Source organism: Bufo gargarizans, chromosome 1 (genome assembly GCF_014858855.1).
Source record: "Bufo gargarizans isolate SCDJY-AF-19 chromosome 1, ASM1485885v1, whole genome shotgun sequence".
NCBI classification, from domain to species: Eukaryota; Metazoa; Chordata; class Amphibia; order Anura; family Bufonidae; genus Bufo; species Bufo gargarizans.
Genome location: NC_058080.1, coordinates 540,077,689 through 540,099,319, shown reverse-complemented (window position 1 = coordinate 540,099,319; position 21,631 = coordinate 540,077,689). Strand labels below are relative to the sequence as shown.

Here is a 21,631-nt window from a genome sequence, read left to right as displayed (position 1 = left end):
GCTGCAAAAAAGTGTCACACATGTGGTATCGCCATACTCAAGAGAAGTTGGGCAATGTGTTTTGGGGTGTCTTTTTACATATACCCATGCTGGGCGAGAGAAATATCTCTCTAAAAGACAACTTTTCCCATTTTTTTTATACAAAGTTGGCATTTGACAGAGATATTTATCTCACCCAGCATGGGTATATGTAAAATGACACCACAAAACACATTACCCAACTTCTCCTGAGTACGGTGATACCACATGTGTGACACTTTTTTGCAGCCTAGGTGGGCAAAGGGGCACAAATTCCAAAGAGCACCTTTAGGATTTCACAGGGCATTTTGTACACATTTTGATTTCAAACTACTTCTCACGCATTAGGGCCCCTAAAATGCCAGGGCAGTATAACTACCCCACAAGTGACCCCATTTTGGAAAGAAGACACCCCAAGGTATTTTGTGATGGGCATAGTGAGTTCATGGAAGTTTTTTGTCACAAGTTAGTGGAATATGAGACTTTGTAAGAAAAAAAAAATCATCATTTTCCACTAACTTGTTACAAAAAATAAAAAGTTCTATGAACTCACTATGCCCATGAGTGAATACCTTAGGGTGTCTACGTTCCGAAATGGGGTCATTTGTGGGGGTTTTCTACTGTCTGGGCATTGTAGAACCTCAGGAAACATGACAGGTGCTCAGAAAGTCAGAGCTGCTTTAAAATGCGGAATTTCACATTTTTGTACCATAGTTTGTAAACGCTGTAACTTTTACCCAAACCATTTTTTTTTTTACCCAAACATTTTTTTTATCAAAAACATGTAGAACAATAAATTTAGATAAAAATGTATATAGAAATGTAGTTTTATTTGAAAAATTTTACAACTGAAAGTGAAAAATGTCATTTTTTTTGCAAAATAAAAAATCGGTAAATTTCGATTAATAACAAAAAAAGTTAAAATGTCAGCAGCAATGAAATACCACCAAATGAAAGCTCTATTAGTGAGAAGAAAAGGAGGTAAAATTTATTTGGGTGGTAAGTTGTATGACCGAGCAATAAACGGTGAAAGTGAGAGTAGTGCAGAATTGTAAAAAGTGGTCTGGTCATTAAGGGTGTTTAAGCTAGGGGAGCTGAGGCGGTTAAGTAAACATTGTACATACAACATTATACTGTATGCAGCTTGTACGTGTCCGCAAATACCCTGGCCATACATAGTGGAAAATTACATAAAAAGCTGAGAAATGCAGCATGAATGAATCCATAATGCATCCTCTATAAAAATAAGCATGTGATGTCCATGCAAAATTATATCTCCACGCAGGTAATCCGTTGCTGGAACAGCGCACCCCCACGGTGCTACTTCGAAATCACGCTGCATAATCCACAGAATCTAGAGAAACTAAGCAAACAAGGTAGGGTCATAGGCAGATAACTAGACAACATTAGAACTGATAAAAACAAGTTAAACAGGAAAATAAAAAAACATATACTCTTAAAAACCAGAACTCACCTAGTGAATGTCAGGATCCCGGCAAGCGCAGCACGAGGGAGTCTACAAGAAAGGCACAAAACTATTATAGTCATTCAGTCCGTATGGTGCAATGGAGTTGAGGGTGAAAATCCATCAGGATTCGCGTTGGGCAAGAATCCTCTTCCAATTTTTCCCCCTAGGGGATATTATGATGTGGTCAATACCCCTAAACCTCAGCAGGAAGCCATTGCAGCCATGTACTTCCTTAAAGTGTCTTGGTATCGTCGTGAGGAGAGCATCATCCATGATATCTGCATTTCCCTACTGGGTTTTAATCATTTATCATAAATTTATAGTGTTTGTATGCATATATGTTTAATAAAGATTTGTATAAAGCAAGTGCGGATGTGGTGCGATTTTCACGCACGGTTGCTAGGAGACGATCGGGATGGAGACCCGATCATTATTATTTTCCCTTATAACATGGTTATAAGGGAAAATAATAGCATTCTGAATACAGAATGCATAGTACAATAGCGCTGGAGGGGTTAAAAAATAAATAAAAAGAATTAAACTCACCTTAATCCACTTGCTCGCGCAGCCCGGCTTCTCTTCTGTCTTCTTTTTTGCTGTGTGCAGGAAAAGGACCTGTGGTGACGTCACTCCGGTCATCACATGGTCCGTCACATGATCTTTTAACATGGTGATGGATCATGTGATGACGGGAGTGACGTCACCACAGGTCCTTTTCCTGCATACAGCAAAGAAGACAGAAGAGAAGCCGGGCTGCGCGAGCAAGTGGATTAAGGTGAGTTAAATTATTTTTATTTTATTTTTAACCCCTCTAGCGCTATTGTACTATGCATTCTGTATTCAGAATGCTATTATTTTCCCTTATAACCATGTTATAAGGGAAAATAATACAATCTACAGAACACCGATCCCAAGCATGCCGATTTTCCTCATGCACGTGCAAAACGCATTACAATGTTTTGCACTCGCGCGGAAAAATGTGCATGTTCCCGCAATGCACCCGCAACGCCCGTGTGAAAGAGGCCTAACTCTCCTTAGGGAGAGAGCACACACTGATTAAGATGCTCTCTCCCTAAGGAGCGTTAATTCACCCCTGACCCGGACACAGGCCTCTCACCCAGTTAAGTCAGTACTCTCTGCTCTGCACTGATGAGGGGCAATCACCCCGAAACAGCTGCCTGCAGATGAGGTGCTGGCTTATTTAATATCCAAGTCATGTTTCAAAGCTTATTTTAAGAGCTGAACATTGACTTATAGGATAGCTGCCTTACATCTGGTGGCATTAGGCTACTTTCACACTGGCGTTTTGAATTCCGTTTGTGAGATCCGTTTCAGGGATTAAAAACAGATCAGTTCATCCCCAATGCATTCTGAATGGATAAGGATCCGTTCAGAATGCATCACTTTGGCTCCGTTCCGCCTCCATTCTGCACAGGATGCGGACACCAAAACGCTGCTTGCAGCGTTTTGGTGTCCGCCTGGCGATGCGGAGCCAAACGGATCCGTCCTGAATTTCAATGTGAGTCAATAGGAGCGGATCCGTTTTCACTGACACAATATGGTGCAATTGAAAACTGATCTTTCCCCCATTGACTTTCAATGTAAATCAGGACGGATCCGTTTTGACTTTGTTCTTCATAATGCAAACGGATCAGTTCTGAACGGATACTATCGTTTGCATTATAGGTGCAGATCCGTCTGTGCAGATACCAGACGGATCCGCACCTAACGCAGGTGTGAAAGTAGCCTTAGAGGTTGCTAAGAGCTCATTTGCATCCCTTTCCTCCGAGTATAACAAAGACACACCATTTGACTTATGTGCACAGACCTGCCTGTACCCTATTTTATAGAAGCCTAATAAACTGGACGTTTTATCTTGGAATTGGTGAGTGCCGCTGTCTCCTTCTCGTCTCTCTCCTGAATGTAACAAAGACACACTTGTGAAATCTGCTGAGTAATGGAGCCAGGAAGTAAGCAGTGCAAATGTGACTTGATGTGACTTGAAGTGACTGGAGGTGGGCGGGGCTCTGGGGTGGGTGTGTTGCAACTCCAGAGAAAGGTGAGACTCTTCTCAGGAGCCTCTCACTTCTAGTGTGTGCAGAGGACTGACTGGTCTCCTATCATCATGTGTGACCTAACGCTCTACCTGGATCTGATGTCTCAGCCCTGCCGGTCAGTTTATATCTTTGTGGAGGCTAACGATATCCCCTATAAGTACCAGGAGGTGCTACTTTTTAAAGGTGAGTCCAGTGTCTTCTGATTGCTCTGATCTGCGGTGGGGGAAGTTCTTGCATAATATGATATGTGGGTTAGGTATATATCCATCCTCTGCAATGCCTGATTGTATGTCATAAAATATTACATCCGGCTATAACGTGTTTGTATGTACTGTGGTATTTATGTGCTTGTACATTTCTGGACTTCACAGGGATTTTTTCCTGAATGTGCTGACAAGTCCTCTTTAGTCCCTGAACGTGTTCGGTATCTTGAGAATTTTATGCCACAGTGGAGCTAAGAACACAATTGCATCCAGAGCTGTGCTTGAAACTCCCAAGGGTCTGAACCTATTCTCACAGCACCTGCTACATTCAATTCAACCTCTTTGTGCATTTTCAGAAGAGGCTCATTCATTTGGTAGGTTTACCTGCTGAGGTAGCACTTCAAGTCCCAGTCTATGGCTGTCAACTAGGGATGAGCGAACATGTGTTTTCAAGTTCGGTGTACAAGGTTCGGGTTATCTAAGAATTCTGTTATGGAATCCGATAACAAGGACCATAAGTTATGTTTAGGCTACTTTCACACTAGCGTTCGATCGGATCCGTTCTGAACGGATCCGATCATAATAATGCAGACGGAGGCTCCGTTCAGAACGGATCCGTCTGCATTATATTTGCAAAAAAAAGCTAAGTGTGAAATTAGCCTGAGCGGATCCGTCCAGACTTTTACATTGAAAGTCAATGGGGGACGGATCCGCTTGAAGATTGAGCCATAATGTGGCATCTTCAAACGGATCCGTCCCCATTGACTTAAATTGTAAGTCTGGACGGATCCGCACGGCCAGGCGGACACCCGAACGCTGCAAGCAGCGTTCAGGTGTCCGCCTGCTGAGCGGAGCGGAGGCTGAACGCTGCCAGACTGATGCAGTCTGAGCGGATCCGCTCCATTCAGACTGCATCAGGGCTGGACGGAAGCGTTCGGGTCCGCTCGTGAGCCCCTTCAAACGGAGCTCACGAGCGGACAGCCGAACGCTAGTGTGAAACTAGCCTTAGATAACCCGAACCTTGTACACTGAACCTGAGAACACAAGTTTGCACATCTCTACTATCCACTTGTTCTCCTATATCTAAAATGTCTACTTGCTCATGGCAACTAAAGTTCATGTTTCATTTGCTAGTGGCGCTTAAAAGAGAGAGAGAGACCAGCATTTTGCTAAAATAATTAGTCACTTAGTTATGTTGACCTTAGTTAGGACACCATAAAACTGGTGACAGGTTCCCTTTAAGCCTGCCTTCATAAGGGAGTCCACTACAGCCTGCACCTTAGGTAAATGACTCTCCCAGTCGGTACTGTGGACGAGGATATCATCCAAGTAGCCCGAGGCGTACTGACGATGGGGTTGCAGGACAATATCCTGTAACCTTTGGAAAGGGGCGGGGGCTCCATGCAGACCAAAGGGTAATACCTTATACTGATACAGGTCTTGCGGTGTAACAAAAAACGTTTTTTATTTGGCAAACTCCGTTAAGGGTACCTGCCAGTACCCTTTGGTGAGGTCTAGCACAGAAAAATACCGGGCTTGTCATAGTCTCTCAATCATCTCATCCACACGGGGCATAGGGTATGAGTAAAATTTGGAGACTTCATTTAGTCTGCGGAAGTAGTTACAGAAGCGTAGGGTCCCGTCCAGCTTGGGCACCAAGGCTATTGGATTAGCCCACTCGCTTTTCGACTCCTCGATGACATCTAATTGTAACATCCGTTGCACCTCTTCCAAAATGGCTTGTCGGCGGGTCTCGGGTACCTGATATGGTCTCACCCGGACACTGACCCGATGTTCCATGACAATGTCATGGCGGACGACAGAGGTGCATCCCAGAAGGTTCAAGAACACATCAGTGTTCCTGCTAACAAACTCCTTGACCTCTTGAACCTGTTTAGAAGACAGAGTCTTAGGCAACCTCTATTGTGGCAACAGCTTCCCCCAAATTAGATTGGGGAACTGGACACTCTAACCCTAAAAACCCCGGTCAGGGGAGAGTGTAACGCAGGGTGCGGTGGTCAGGGGAAAGAAGGTTAAAGGCCCTGGCTGTACTAGCGGCGGCCAGCGTTTTAAAGGGGAATCAGCGGGGGCAAGGAATAACCTGGGGGGGGGGGGCAATTGCTCCCCTGTAGCGACACCTATGCTGCGGATTGTGCACACTGCAATTGTTGGCAAAACATCTTCAGCAGCATACTACAGAAACGGCAGAGGGCATGAGGATTTCCACTGGGGAATTAAATTTAAAAGTGGCCCTGGAAAAAAATACTAAAAGTGGCCCAGTTTTGTAGTCTGGCCCAAATTGATGGAAGGCAGAGCCAACACAAGTAGGCAGGGCGTAAAATACCATATTGGGGGCACATTATACCACCCCAACACAACCAAAAACCACAATCCATCACAAAATACTGCCCCAAAAACTTTGACTAGCGGCTGTGAGGAGGGCTCAGACGGCCCCTGGGCATCAGCCCACCGGGGAATTAACCTGTAGGGTCTATGGCCAATCCTCCCCTGCTATTAGCACCACACAGATTTTCTTTCCATGTCCGTTACGTGTTTTTTATTTTTTTTGTTTTTTGCGGACTGTATATGGAACCATTTCTTTCAATTGGTCCGCAATAAAACGGAAGTTACTCCATGTGCATTCCGTGTCCGTATGTCCGTTCTGCAAAAAAAATGTAACATGTCCTACTGTTGTCTGCATCATGGACAAGGACAGTACTGTTCTATTAGGGGCCAGCTGTTCCATTCCACAATACGGAATGCACACTGACATCCGCATTTTTTGCGGACTGCAAAATGCATATGGTCGTGTTCATGAGCCCTTAGTAGGATCTCTATATACATGACACTTACAACATTGTAGAGGGTATAACGCTGCTGACAAGTTCTCTTCTTTATAAATCTCTACTCCTTGCTCTTGGCAATAAGAATGTAAAGTTGTCTTGGAGAGTTTTCATAAATGAAGCTCTTTTCTAGTTGCAGAAGGAACTTCTGTCTCCCTTGTTAAGGCCTCTGACTACGAATTCAGTCCCAGTACTGGCCTCCTGTGCTGTGTAAAAAATAAATAAATATATATATATATATATATAATATTTTGGGTTATGCATGAATCTACAGTTAAAAATATTGGGCCACATTGCATCAGAAACATTGCCACCCAATTATTACCGGACAGAGATAAATAACAAAAAAATACCGACCCACAAGGAGCCATGAATGTCGCCCAAAAAATTGAACCATAATCTTCACAAAGTGAAAATCGAAAAGCTTTATTGATGACACATAACAATTACATACTTGATGGTAAAGGGCAGCACAAAGATGAGGAACAGGACCAAAGGGGGGGCCGAGAGGTCAGCACACCAACAAGCAGGGAAAAGAATACAAGATGGTAAACCCCAAGACACCTGAGAATAATAAGCCCCAAACAATGCTGCAATGGAGGCAAATATGAGGATAAAAAGACTTGGTGATTAAAAAGTATATGAGCATACCCTGAATGGTGTGTCGATCTCTCAGCCACCTCCTGACCCAACGCCGTTTCGCCAGTAAACTGGCTTCTTCCAGGGAGATGGCTGAGAGATCAACACACCATTCAGGGTATGCTCATTATCTTTTTTTAATCACCAAGTCTTTTTATCCTCATATTTGCCTCCATTGCAGCATTGTTTGGGGCTTATTATTCTCAGGTGTCTTGGGGTTTACCATCTTGTATTCTTTTCCCTGCTTGTTGGTGTGCTGACCTCTCGGCCCCCCCCCCCCCCCCCTTGGGTCCTGTTCCTCATCTTTGTGTTCCACCTTTGTGCTGCCTTTTACCATCATGTATGTAATTGTTATGTGTTATCAATAAAGCTTATCGATTTTCACTTTGTGAAGAATATGGTTAAATTTTTTGGCGACATCAGGAACATTGCTTTCAGGGGAGAATGTTTCCATAAAACGATATGGTATGCAAGCACTAGATGGCAGCACTGTGTGGAAATTGTTAGGCCCCATTCACACGACCGTATTTTTGGCCCACATCCGATCAGTTTTTTTTTTTTTTTTTGCTGATCGCACTTGGGCCCACTCATTTCTACGGGTCCGCAAAAAAAAAAAAAACACCATGTGCGATCCGCATATCCTTTTTTCTTGTCAATTTTGTGGACAAGAATAGGCATTCTTACAATGGGTCCGTAATGAAAACGGATGCAACACACTCGTCAGTAATTTTTTGTTGCAAAATGCATACAGTCGGGTGAATGCACCCTTAGGCCTCTTTCACACGAGCGTGACGATTAGGTCCAGATTCATTCAGGGAAACTCGCACCATTTTGCAAGCAAGTTCAGTCAGTTTTGTCTGCAATTGTGTTCAGTTTTTGCAGCGCAGGTGCATCTGAACCATGGTGACCGACAACGGGAAAAACATGGTGTCGGTGCTGCGTCAAGGAGGGCTGAGCCATGTGCCCTGCATGGCACACCTGTTCAAACTGGTTGAAAAGCTGTTCCTGAAGTCTTCCACCCATCTGCAAGACATCCTGAAAATGGCCAGGAAACTTTGCATGCACTTCAGCCACTTGTACACCGCAAAGCACACCCTCCTTGAGCTGCATCGGCAGAACTGCGTCCCCCAGCATAGGCTGATATGCAACGTTTCCACCCGTTGGAATTCCACCCTCCATGTGTTGGACCGATCTATATGAATGGAAAGAGGCCATAAACTATTTCTTGACGATACAGGCGGACAGAGGTACTCCCCTGTGTAACTTCAATGTTAGCTAGTGGCAGCTCATGCATGATACCTGCCGTTTGCTCATGCCCTTTGAGGAGGCCACTTTATTTGTCAGTCACCAGGACTACGGGATGAACAATGTCCTTCCACTGATTCATGTCCTGGAACAGATGCTGATAAATCTTGCTGGCCAGGGCACAGGAGACGTGGCGCTTACATCTCATGGCCACATGAGCCCTGTGGGGCTGAACTAGAGGAGGAGGGGGACTTTCGAGCACAAGCAATACGTAGAGAAATGGCAGATTTTTCTACACAGGTGACAGGAGGAGCAGGAGCAGCCAGAGGAGCTACAGGGCGGTGAGGAAGACGAGGCAGATGACCCAGACACACAGTGGCAGTATGCAGTGGAGATGGAAGCAGGGAGTCCCTCTGAGTCACATGCGCAAATGGTCCAATGAATGCTCAGTTGCTTGCATAGTGACAGCTGAATTGTCACCATTCGGCAGAGGGATGACTACTGGCTCTCCACCATGTTAGACCCTCACTACCGGTCCAAAATGGGAGCCTTTTTTTTACACCTGCTGAGAGAGAGAAGACAAACTGAACTACTATCGAGACCTATGCTCTGTAGTCAGTTGACTGCTGCCTATGTGCGTCATTGCCCATTCTCACACAGGTCTGACTGGGGGGGCCTTTTGTACTCGCGTTCCACTGCCATGGCTGCTGGGAGGGGTTGGGGGGCAGGAGTAGTACCAGCTCTATCAGTAGCAACTTAAGTCTAGAGTCGCTGATGAGCGGTTTTCTTCACCCGCCTACTGAAGAAACTACTCGCCAGCATCCGTAGATGCTGCAGGTAGACATAGAGCAGAACCTGAACCAGCAGGTTGTGGCATACTTGGAGTGCACCCTGCCACCCGACATCAAAGATCCCCTGGACTACTAGGCAGCCAAACTCAATTTGTGGCCTCAACTGGCTGAGTTTGCCCTGCACAAGCTTTCCTGCCCGGCCAGCAGTGTGGCATCAGAGCGGGTGTTTAGTGCAGCAGGGGCCATAGTTACCCCAAGGAGAACTCTCCTGTCCACCCAAAATGTGGAGAAACTGACCTTTTGTGAAGATGAATCGGGCATGGATCAGCTATGCCGGATGCATCAGACTAGATCATACATGGTGCCACACCTAATCCAAAGAAAAAAAACTTTTGGTCTAGCTTCCCATAAAAACTTGCAGCTTTATTAATAGCAATACAAAACTGTTATCCAAACACGAATCGCATACAATATCCACGATGTCTACGCATTTCGGACTCCACAATCTTGGTTCTTACTCATGACATACAGAAAAGTGAATGTTCACCTCTCTTTAAACATGTGGTGCACCAGGTAATCAAGACTTCGGCATCACATGCTCAAAAGGGGAGGAGAACTAATCAAACACCAAAAACCAACACCCAGTGCATCAAAAAGAAAAGACAACATGTATAATAGTACTGAAAAACTATAAAAATAGTTCTTTTAACGATATTGTAAAATCAGATCGTGTTTTCTGTTCAGACCTGTGGAAAAACAACTTCCCAATTCAAACAACCAATATGCCTCACGGCTGAGGAGTTTTCGTTTTGATCTTTCTAATGGGAACAGTAAGGGTCCATTCACACGTCCACAAAAGGGTCCGCACCCGATCCACAATTTTGCGGAACGGGTGTGGACCCATTTATTCTCTATGGGCCCGAATGTGAAGCTGAGTGCACACTATGTGCTCTCCGCTTCCGCGGAGCGCGACCCCTGAACTTCCGCTCCGCAAAAGATAGAACATGTCCTATTCTTGTCCGCAGCTGCAGACAAGAATAGGCATTTCTATAGCGGGTGCCGGCCGGGTGTGTTGTGGGTCCGCAACACACCACGGACGTGTGAATGGACCCTAACCCTTTCAACTCCCTGAGCAGAAAACGCTCTTGTATGTCCTTTGTGCACAGTGACAAAGTGAAAACTGGCTGCAGATACATTGCGAGTCTCATAATACGGTATATTTGATAAATGTTTGCGTATTCTGCTTTTTATTTGTTTTGTAGTGCAACCTACATATTGTAGAAGACAATCTCTGCAGGTGATTAGATTGCATAATCCGTGTTACAGTTCAAATATTGTTTTATGGTGTAATTCTTGCCATTCACAGAAGATGTCACATTTTGACACACTGACCTGTATTTACAACAGATACATCTGTTACTACCAGGTTTGTAGCTCCCTTTTATAGGTGAGCCACATAGGTGGAGTTGCTGATCGTTCCAGGAAAAGACTGGGGCTGATTTTAATTTTTTTTTGTCCTATGGTTGTGGCTCTGGGGGCCACACATTTAACCCCTTCATTGACTATACCTTTCCACTCCTGGTAAAAATTTAATATAGGGTGATGTCGCTGTATGATATTACAAATCTCAGCGTATTCCTTACTGTAACCTGACACAACCTGCTGGCTTCCCTTTTTTTATATTTTATTTTTATTGTTTTCCTATCCGAAACAGCCTTTTGGGGAAATATTAATTTCTTTCTGTCTAAAGAGAGCCCATTTATTGGCCTCCTCTATAGACCATGTAGCATAACTTCTCACAAGCAATCTGCTACTGATATTATCTGCTTCCCTCATAAATGCAGTACTATCCGAACAGTTGCGTCTTTCTCGCAGCATTTCGCCCCTTGGTATGTTCCTTGTCACATGAGGTGGGTGACATGAAGTCGCTAAAAGGGTAGTATTGCCAGCCGTCTCTTTTCTATAGGTTGATGTTGAAATTGCTGAATTGGTGGCATCACCATATAAATGCAGGTCCAGAAATACTATAGATTTCAGGTCATAATGGATGCTAAATTTGATTGTATCTATCCCCCATTGAAGTATTCACCTAAAGCTTGAATGTCCGCCACATCGCCGACCCATATAATCAACAGATCCTCTATGTAGCGTCCATACCACTTGATATTATCTAAAAAAGGGTTAGCTTCCATAAATAAAAAAACTCTTTCCCACCAAGCCATGAAAATATTAGCTATAGAAGGCGAAAATTTTGCCCCCATGCAGACTCCTGCCAGCTGCAAATAATACTCCCCATGAAAATATTATGCTTGAGTCAAAATTGCACTACAAAACAAATGAAAAGCAGAATAAGAAACATTTATCAGATATACCATATTATGAGACTCAATGTATCTGCAGCCAGTTTTCACTTTGCCACTGTGCACAAAGGAGATACAAGAGCGTTTTCTGTTCATGGAGTTGAAAGGGTTACTCTTCCCATTAGAGGAGGAGATCACAAACGAAAACTCCTCAGCCATGAGGCATATTGGATGTTTGAATTGGGAAGTTGCTTTCCCACAGGTCTGAACAGAAAATGTGAAATAATATAATATAATATAATTTATTTTTTTTATTATTTTTTTTGATGCACTGGGTGTTGGTTTTTGGTGTCTGATTAGTTCTCCTCCCCTTTTGAGCATGTGATGTCTTGATTACCTGGTGCACCACATGTTTAGAGAGGTGAACATTCACTTTTCTGTATGTCATGAGTAAGAACCAAGATTGTGGAGTCTGAAACGCGTAGACATTGTGGATCTTGTATGTGATTCGTGTTTTGGATAATTTTTTATTTTTTGTTGTTATTAATAAAGCTGCAAGTTTTTATGGGAAGCTGGACCACAAGTTTTCTTTTTTCTTTGGATTATGTTTGTACATAACTGGGCCCGTGCTTCCATGAAAGCAACAAAGGTGAGATAAAAAAAAATATTTTATAATTCTATATTAATTTATAACTATGGTGCCACACCTACACTTTGACAAAAGAAACCTGTATCTTCTGGCTGCCTGCTTCAGCTATTATTCTTATGCTGCCACCCGGCTGCTGCCACACCTGCTGCCAGGTGCGCCTATGTCACTGGGCCACTCTGTTGTCTCCTCATGCTGCTGCCACCTGAACACTGTCACTAGGCCACTCTGGACTTCTAATGCTGGTCCCACCCTCTCCACTCCATGACTGGGCCACTATTTTTGGTTTATTTTTTTTTATTTTTTTTGCCTGTTTGACATCATTTATTTGTCCCTTTTTCTGATAAATTTGGATCGAATCAAATCTTTTATGAAAATTCAGCAAACCCGACCAGATTTTTTTAGAAATTCGTTCATCTCTAGTTGTGACTTAAATACAATCACTTAGGACTTCACGTCATGTAATCAGAGATCTTCTGTACAGACAACACAAGTATCCGTTAGTCCACACATGCTTGTTGTTACACTGACGACAGAGACTTGCACTAGTTTGGTTAATTTTGTGGACCAAACCGTATGCAACACTTTCCTAGTATTTGCATCTTGAAAACAGACACAGATGTGTGAATGAGAGCTTACTTTGGAATTGCTCCAGGATTCAGGGATTCTGGGTCAGGTTATTAGGTTTTTAAAGTGTACTGACTGAATATGCTTTCTTTAATCTGTAACTTTTACTTGAAATACTTTGTCGTCTGGCAGTGGCTTTCTCCCCTCAGATACACAACACGGGCATGCTTGGCTGAGCATTCATGTGTATGGGGGGGACCAGGTAAGAAAACGGTTGGCCACACTTTTGCTTGGCTGACAGCTACCTCATCTTTTTGGCCGGTGAGCCTAGCAAATATGTTTTGATGAAGAAATGTATGTGAATATTCATATAATGGCTTATTGACTATATTATATATTACAATATTTGGTTCCTTTCTGTAGGAGAACAAATGTCTGAAGATTTTGGCAAGGTGAATCCACTTCGCAAGGTACCATCTCTCAAGGATGGAGACTTCTTAATGGGTGAAAGGTGAAGAATTTATAGTAATTTAAACTAAAATAACTTTTTATACCACAGTTATCAGTCCTGATTTCCGTAATTTTGGTAATGTAGAAGTAGTTAAAGGGTTTCCAAACACTTCTTATCGGAGCGGAAAAAAGGAAGTGTTGTACAGGAAAAAAGTCCATCCTACTGGATTACAATATTTTCTCCCTCTGATAGCATTCCTTACTCATTATTATAAAATGAGGTAACCTCCTAGTACATCAGGATTAAAGGGACACTGACAGGGCCAATAAGCATATTGAGGTATATATGGCAGTACAGGTCTTATAATGGGTATTACAATCATCTAAGTATCCCCCTGTCCACATTATACATACAGTAAACTTAAGTTTTATAACCTGCTCCAACGGTCTTCAATCTGCCCAAGGGGCGGCGTTTCACCTCTCTTGCGCCCAGCCAGCCTCCCCAACTGCCGCTTTGAAGCGCCGCCCAGCTCATGAATATTCAGTTTGCTGGGCGGCTTCTGCGGTCCCCGCTCTGAAGCGTTGCGCTTAACAGTGCCCGGCGCATGCGCTGGATCTTGTGAAGTCGGGGACAGTAAGCGCCGCCCAGCGAAGTGAATATTGATGAGCTGGGCAGCGCTTCAAAGCGGCAGTTGGGGAGGCTGGTTGGGCGCAAGAGAAGTGAAACGCCGCCCCTTGGGCAGATTGAAGACCGTTGGAGCAGGTTATAAAACTTAAGTTTACTGTATGTATAATGTGGACAGGGGGATACTTAGATGATTGTAATACCCATTATAAGACCTGTACTGCCATATATACCTCAATATGCTTATTGGCCCTGTCAGTGTCCCTTTAAAGAACTGAGGCTACAAATCCCTTATTTGGATAATTTCCTAACCCTTATAATCTTAGATTAAGGGCTCGGTCACACGAACATGTGCTGCCCGTTGCCATATTGCGGACAGCATTTGTGGATCCGCAATACACGGGCACCGTTCCGTGTGTATTACATATTCACTTCAATGGGTCCACAAATCCGGAGATGCGGAACTGTGCAGAACGGAAGCACTACTGAGTGCTTCCTGGGGTTCCGTTCCATGCCTCTGCACCGCAAAAAGATAGAACTTGTGGAACGGAGGGATCATTCAAGTGAATGGGTCCGCGATCCCCATGCGGCTGGGCCACGGTCTGTGCCCATGCATTGCGGACCGCAACTTGCAGGCCACAGCACGGGCTTCACATGGTTCTTCAGGCTACAGGCATTGATGACCTATCCTCGGGATAAGACCTCAATGTCCGATTGGTGAGGGTCTGGCACCCAGCATCCCCACTGATCAGCGCCAGAAGCTGTATGGAGCTGGAAGCAGACCGCTCCATACACATTGTAGTGGCCGCGCTGCAGTGCACTGGCGTCAGAAATTACAGTGTACCGAGCCTTCTGCTTGCTTCTGTCCCTTCTCTAGGTTAGTTTCCAGCACCTGGACTGCCTGAATCACCTGATTAGTGGGGGTGTCAGACCCCCACCTAACTAACATTGATGACCCATACTGAGGATAGATCATGAATATCTGTAGCCCAGAGAACCCCCTTTTAACTTTGGATTTCATGTATGAATTGGATGTGTTGGACTGAACGTTATAATTTTGGAATATTGTGAGTTGGTAACCATAGTTCCACCTAGCTAACGATAATGAGCTTGTGTAGAATTGTACAATAGTTGCAAAAAAACAAATGTGCTCCAGGTGAACATGCCTAAAGTTCTGGGCCTGGGTTCTGTCTGCTAGACTATCTGCAAGTACAGGAATGTTAGGATGTCTTTAAGATGCTGCAACAAGGAGATGATTGTGGGTGTACCTGCATGCATTATATGCCTCCTTCAATCGGGCGCCTAGTTTTTGTGCATGTTGTAATGTTTGCAAAGCCTGACTCCTTTGTGGTTCCCATTACTAGTAGAACAATCCTCGTCATCTACTTCCCAGATATTATTGTGGTCAAATAGTGCTTGGTGTGGCAAGGATTATAGTTTTCACTGTTGTATAGAAAAAAAAAAATCCCTTGTGTATGCTGTGTCTCTTTTCCAACCCCGTCCCCTGCCTAGCAGCCAACAGGTCATTCTGATGTGTGCACAGTATACTGTAGTGTGCATGCCGTAGCCACACATGGACTGTGTCTAGGGGCCCCCGTCACGACATGAAGCTCTGCCATGTCGCACTGCCCCCATCGGCTAGGCCCCATTCTCCACTTGACAGTGGAGCCTTGGCACTTTTGCTACTGCTCTACAGCTGGCAAGAGCTCCCCTCCAGTGGATTACTGGTTTAGTCATATTTTATTTTATTTTTTTCCCCCACCAACTGCTTTGACCAGGAGGGCCCCTTATCTCTGGCACCACAAGCATTTGTATGGTGGTAAAGTTCACGCTTTGTACTCAGTTTGTAGTAGTATGTAGTGTCGCCATGCGTGGACTTGGCGCCACATCATACTTCATTCATACACAATTTTACCGTGTAGCTTTAGCCAAACTATTTTCTTGGACGAAATGGTTAAACCCAATAAACGTGAATCTTCTAAAACTAGAAAAAGAGAACCAAGAAGAGATTATTGAAAAGTAATAGCAGAAAATCTTGGCCTTTTTATTCTTGGCTTCCTACAATTTTTCCTCAATCAAAATATCTGATCATTCAGCACCTCAGGTACCATTAATACCGTGTGACGGCACATGTGTAAAACTACTTTAAATAACCTGCTTACCTTTCATTCTTTTCACCAGCACTGCAATGCTCCTTTATCTAGCTAACAAGTATAAGACCCCTGATCACTGGTACCCAGCAGACATCCAGAAACGTGCTCGTGTAGATGAGTACCTTGCCTGGCAGCACACAAATACCCGTCCACATGGCTCCAAACTTTTTTGGATCAAAGTAAGCATGTCTTTATTTGAAATGATCACAGGTGATGTGGTTCTCGGCCTTTGGGGGCAGATAGATAATTTGGGTAAACTCATGAAACTATATAAAGAGACCTGCCAACCTGGAGTATGATGTGACTAATGGCATTTTTCCAAATTGAACCTTAATTCCCATGAACATGGTGAAAAAGGCAATGTGGCCTAAGATGTGACACTGTCCAAGGAAATTGTGTGGCAAAGTAAGCCAAACAATAGGTAGTATAAAGTTAGATGAGTATTTACAAAGCACTCAATTTATTATTCAGCCTGAGAGGTGTCGATAAATTTGGCACAATTATAATCAGACTGCCATGTCTATCACCAGGACTGGTACATTTGCCTCATAACGTTTTGGTATTTGCCATTTTATTTTTCTCCATAGGCTTGTCAATAGAACTTGGGGGCATCTGGGTGTAAAATTTGGAACAGATACTATTAGATTAACATAACATATTTGTTGCATAATCTGCATTGAAATTCTGCAACATAGGACAGTGCAGTGTAAGTCAATGGAGTTTAATGCTGCAGATGGCTAAGCCTACCTTCACACTTGTCAATTTGCCCTAAACATCTGTGGAAGAAATCTGAGAATGAAGCAGATTTCTGCCATGGATGTGCCAGAGGCTGTGCATGTAGATTAGTCCCGTTGCAATGCAGAATCTGGGCCATAATGGACATTCTGCATATGTTAGAGGGGTTTTTCACACTCAGTGGCCTTCTGGGCAGATCTCCAAGCAAAGCCGGACCTGCGGAGGGAAGCGCACTTATCTGGTCCTGTCGTTGGGTTCATCCGGTCTCCCCGCGTCACAATCCTATTTGACATGTGGACATGTGGAAGCGAGTGACTGGCCGCAGTGGTGCTTTGTCCCCCATGCATTATGTCACTAGGTCATATGAGGCATGGGAGCCATGTCAGTCACTGCTGCAGTGGCTACCTGATGCAGGGAGACCAGGGATCTGCAGCCGGGGAACAAAAGAGCCAGAACCCAGCGGCAGGGATCAGGTAAGTAGGTTTCCCTCCACAGGTCTGACCACGCAGGTGGTCTGCCCAAAAGGTCTCCAGGGGTGAACAATTCCTTTAAAATGTCATTCTGTGCAGATATTTTCCATTGCATGTGAATGTGGTATAAAGTATTTTATTCACGTGTCTTACCTGTGCAATGCCGGTGGATCCTCCAAGGACTGGAGCATGGGTAGAAAGAGTACTGAACATGTAAGCATGTCCAAAACTTGGTCCACATTTGGCCGACGGCTATCTCTCCTGACATGTCTGGCAGTGGGTTATCTCCATATGGGTTCAGCTGACTTCAATCTAATGTGTATGGCCAGCTATAGCTTATAGGGGTTTTCTGAGATAAAAAATAAATAAAATGGGCACAGAGCAGTAACTTGGATAAAATAATTGCCCCATTAAAGACTGTCGGCATAAAAATGCCTTTTACACTACAACGCACAGTAACTAGCTTTTAATTGGGATCTATAACTTTTAAGGGGTTTTCAGGATCCCTATAATTAAGAGTAGTGTTGAGCGAACTTGTGGTTTAAGTTTGGCAGTCTAAAGTTCGGGTTATCGAAGAATCCCGTTATGGATTCTAAATTCCGTTATGGTTTATGGTAGCGGAATCCATAACTGGATTCTTCGATAACCCGAACTTTAGACGCCGAACTTAAAAGACGAGTTCGCTCAACGCTAATTAAGAGATGTTCATGTAGTTACTTGCCTCATGTACATCTTCCCCACGTTTTTTTTCATTAGACTCTCCTGACCTGTTTTTACCATGTAGACAAATTCCGATTGGTTTTTGTCTATCCTGTATGTAGCACTTTCTGTTGCTGTATCCAACCTAAACCCATGATGCACTTCTCCTGCTCCAGCTCCACCCCTAACAAAGCCCAGCTAGTTTATAGCTCCTCCCACCCAGCTAGTTACATAAGACTGCCTTGTTGCTGCTTTGACACGCCCATGGACATAAAGAGCTGCATGGACAGTGAACATGTAACCACAGCCCAGAGCAGAAGATGGGGCAATAAAAAGAAAATAAAAATTTACAAAATTACAGCTTCCTTCATAAATGATTATTTTAATGGGACCGTGTTATCCGGAAAAACGGATACGGTATTTATTTTTTTCACATTTTTAAAGGTTTGCACAGACTGGGAAACCGGATCCGTTTTTCAAGAACATTTGGTACCGGATCTGGCATTAATACATTTCAATGGAAATTAATGCCGGATAAGGCAAGTGTTACGGTATTTGGACGGAAAAAATACCACACCATGCTGCGGTATTTTCTCTGGCCAAATACCATAAGAGGGACTGAACTGAAGATGTCCTGATGCCTTCTGAATGGAATGCTCTCCATTCAGAATGCATTAGGATAAAACCGAAGCGTTTTTTCCGGTATTGAGCCCCTGTGACGGAACTCAATACCGAAAAACTTTAACGCTAGTGTGAAAGTATCCTAATACAGTGACAGTTTGCGGGCGCTAAGCTTCCCTAATGTTTACTGTGCACTGTGGTTTATAAAGGATTTCTCTGCTGATGGATTCATTTTAAATTAAAAACCCCTTTAAGTCTCTTTTTACACAATGTGTTAGGCACCCACCTCAAAGTTTCTTTTTATTTTATTTTCTGTTACAGGCCATGACCCCCTATCTCCTTGGTCATGAAGCAACACCTGACACATTAGATCCTCCTCTTTGTGAGTTTAATGCCACTTTGGCAACCTTACAAGATACATTCTTGCAGAACAAACTATTCTTGGCTGGAGATAAGATCTCCATGGCTGATTTGGTAGCTATTGTGGAGATTATGCAGGTGAGTAAATAAAATACTTTTGCAGCACATTTATTTGATCTCTTGTGCTTTATTTAATATTTTCAGGCTTTTTAGGGCGCATGCACACGTGTGTATTTTGCGGTCTGAAAAACACGGATCAGCAAAAAATACAGATTACATTACGTGTGAGATCTGTATTGCTTTTGTTTTTTGTTTTTTCCCTTATTTTGGTGGCTCTATTGCAAAACCGAGAAGAATAGGACATTTTTTGTTTTGTTTTGTTTTTGTGGATTGGACATATGGAAATCAAATGCACAGTCATTTCCTTTTTTTGAGTAATTTTCATTTAATCTTTGCTTATTTGGCGCAGAGTGCTATTTGACCATGGAGCCTTATATCTTATGATCAAGGGGCATTTGCTACCACTGCAAGAGGACGCTATCAGCGGTGGTGTTACTTGTGGATATGGAGGACTCCAAAATGCAGATAGATCACAAGAATACTCTTGTGGTTTGTCACCTAAAGGGGTTGTCTGAGTTATGAAAAAAACTAAATATAGCTCTGTAAATCTGATGGTCAGCAATATATAGCTAAGCAAGTTTTCGGCAGAAAAATCTTTTTCCTCATTTCCCTGGTTCTCTTCTGGCCCTTTGTTTACCTGCAATAACAACAATCTCTGCCCCTTTCCCTGCTCTGCTAAGGGAGTGAATACAAGTACTGCCCTGATTGACATGTCTGCCTGCTGGGAGACTCAGCAGCATGTTGTATGTGTAGGACTACAAGTCCCAGCTGTGTAATGACACTGCTGATGCACACAGGATCTTCCCCCTACCTGTTATTGTGCCTTGCTCTGCAGAACTGTCAGCTCCTGTGCCCAGCATTTGTCTCCTCACTACCTGCAGCTACTAGGTAAAGCCTACAGCCCTGAGTCTGTTCAGCTGAAGGGGTTAACAATCCAAGGAGAGAGCAGACAGCAGCAGACGGCAGTAAAAAAAGGGGGCGTATACAGATCTGCTCTCTCAGGCTTGTGCACGAAACCTTATCAGAGCAGGAAGAGAAGCTGACATCACAGGTCATGTGACCCTCAGTTAAATCTGAGAAAGGAGCAACTACAGATGCAGTAAATGCATAGTAAAGCTGTTACATTTGCCTAGTTAGAAACAAACAAAACAATAACTCGGACAACCCCTTTTAAAGAGAATCTCTGTCACTTTACAGTGTGGAACATTCATGTCCAGTTCTATACACAACCTGTGCTTTTTGTTTCAATTTTTTTTTTTATAGCCATTTGCAGCTGGGATTGATGTTTTCGAAGACAAACCCAAGTTGTCAGCTTGGAAGCAAAGAGTGGAGGATGCAATTGGAGCAGATCTATTCAAAAAAGCACATGATAAAATACTGCGTATCAAGGAGATGCAGAATCTACCAATAGCTCCAGAGCTCAAGGAGCGACTTAAAGCCAAACTAGAATATTTCACTCGCCGATGAAGCCAGTCCACTGGATGCAAGCTACTCTCAAAGTCTTCATTTTTTTGTAAAAATGCTGCATGTGTAAAAAATGAGCCATAGAAATCAGTGGGGAGATGATTGCATCAGTGTCCAGCATTTTTTAATAAAAAATTATGCTCTGAGTTTTTCTGTTAGTGAATGTGCTTTGATACCAGTTATAGGGGTGGTTTTACGCCAATCCTGGCATACACTGGCCCAGATTTTGTAATGTCAGTGCCTAGAATCTGTCGATAAAGCAGTATAAATTGGTTTCTACAACTTTTTCCGACTTGCTTTAAAAGGGTAAGGAACCTAAGACGAAACTTATACAGCCACAATTGCGGCATAAAATTATGTCTCAGAATAAACAAACCAATAGAAGTGTATTCAGTGTAGGAAATACGCTCTGTGTGGCAGCAGTATTTCCTGCCTTGAACACATTGCTCCTTTGACACAAACTCGCAGCATTATAAATCATTAAAATGCTGTGTGTCCCTGCTGTACTGAATTGTACTGATGGCATTATGTGAGTACAAATCCGTATAGCTGAAGTCTGCAGGAACACACAGCATTATAAATCATTATAAGGCTACATGCACACGACCGTTCCGTGTTTTCCAGTCTGCAAATTGCAGGTCCGTAAAACATGGATGTTGGCCGTGTGCGTTCCGCAACTTGCAGAACGGAATGGGCCACCCATTATAGAAATGCCTATTCTTGTCCTCCATACGGACAAGAATAGGACATACTATATTATTTTTGCGAGGCTACAGAACAGAGCAACTAATAATGAACATAGTCACTGAAAATAATATCTAGAAAGACAGTTGGTATTGCAACAACATCACTGAGGGCAACTTCTTAAAACTTTACTTTTAAATATCCACTAAAACAGGTCCCCACAGGACCAATATACTCACAGTACAACAACCAAGGGGCAATCCATTAGGGACGGCAAAAGGCAAGACCGGGTAGCATCCGTGAGAGATCGATACTCTCCCTAGCCTAACCCTAATCAGTCTGCTCAGCCCAGAGATACACCTTGATGGTAGGAGTACTCTGTCCACGTACCTTGGCTAGCCTGTCCCTACACATCCCTATCACTTATCTGATACACACATTAATCGAGAATCCTAATTTGGTACAAAATACAG

General features: G+C 43.5%; 1 protein-coding gene across 1 annotated transcript; it reads left to right on the top strand.

Annotated features, from left to right (window-relative positions):
• The first annotated feature begins 3,525 nt into the window (after positions 1-3,525).
• Positions 3,526-20,620, top strand: LOC122934287 (glutathione S-transferase theta-1-like). The gene is made up of 5 exons (XM_044289649.1): positions 3,526-3,726; positions 13,201-13,288; positions 16,034-16,184; positions 18,852-19,028; positions 20,274-20,620. Exons 1-5 carry the CDS (start codon positions 3,612-3,614, stop codon positions 20,475-20,477), a joined length of 735 nt encoding a protein of 244 aa, XP_044145584.1. The 5' UTR covers positions 3,526-3,611; the 3' UTR covers positions 20,478-20,620.
• The last annotated feature ends 1,011 nt before the right edge of the window (positions 20,621-21,631 follow it).

Excerpts from the sequence above, each read along its gene's own strand:
- LOC122934287 (XM_044289649.1), top strand. The coding sequence starts at position 3,612 with ATGTGTGACCTAACGCTCTACCTGGATCTGATGTCTCAGCCCTGCCGG. Across the intron at positions 3,727-13,200 it reads GGAGGTGCTACTTTTTAAAG|GAGAACAAATGTCTGAAGAT; the intron begins GTGAGTCCAGTG and ends TCCTTTCTGTAG. Across the intron at positions 16,185-18,851 it reads CCAAACTTTTTTGGATCAAA|GCCATGACCCCCTATCTCCT; the intron begins GTAAGCATGTCT and ends TTTCTGTTACAG.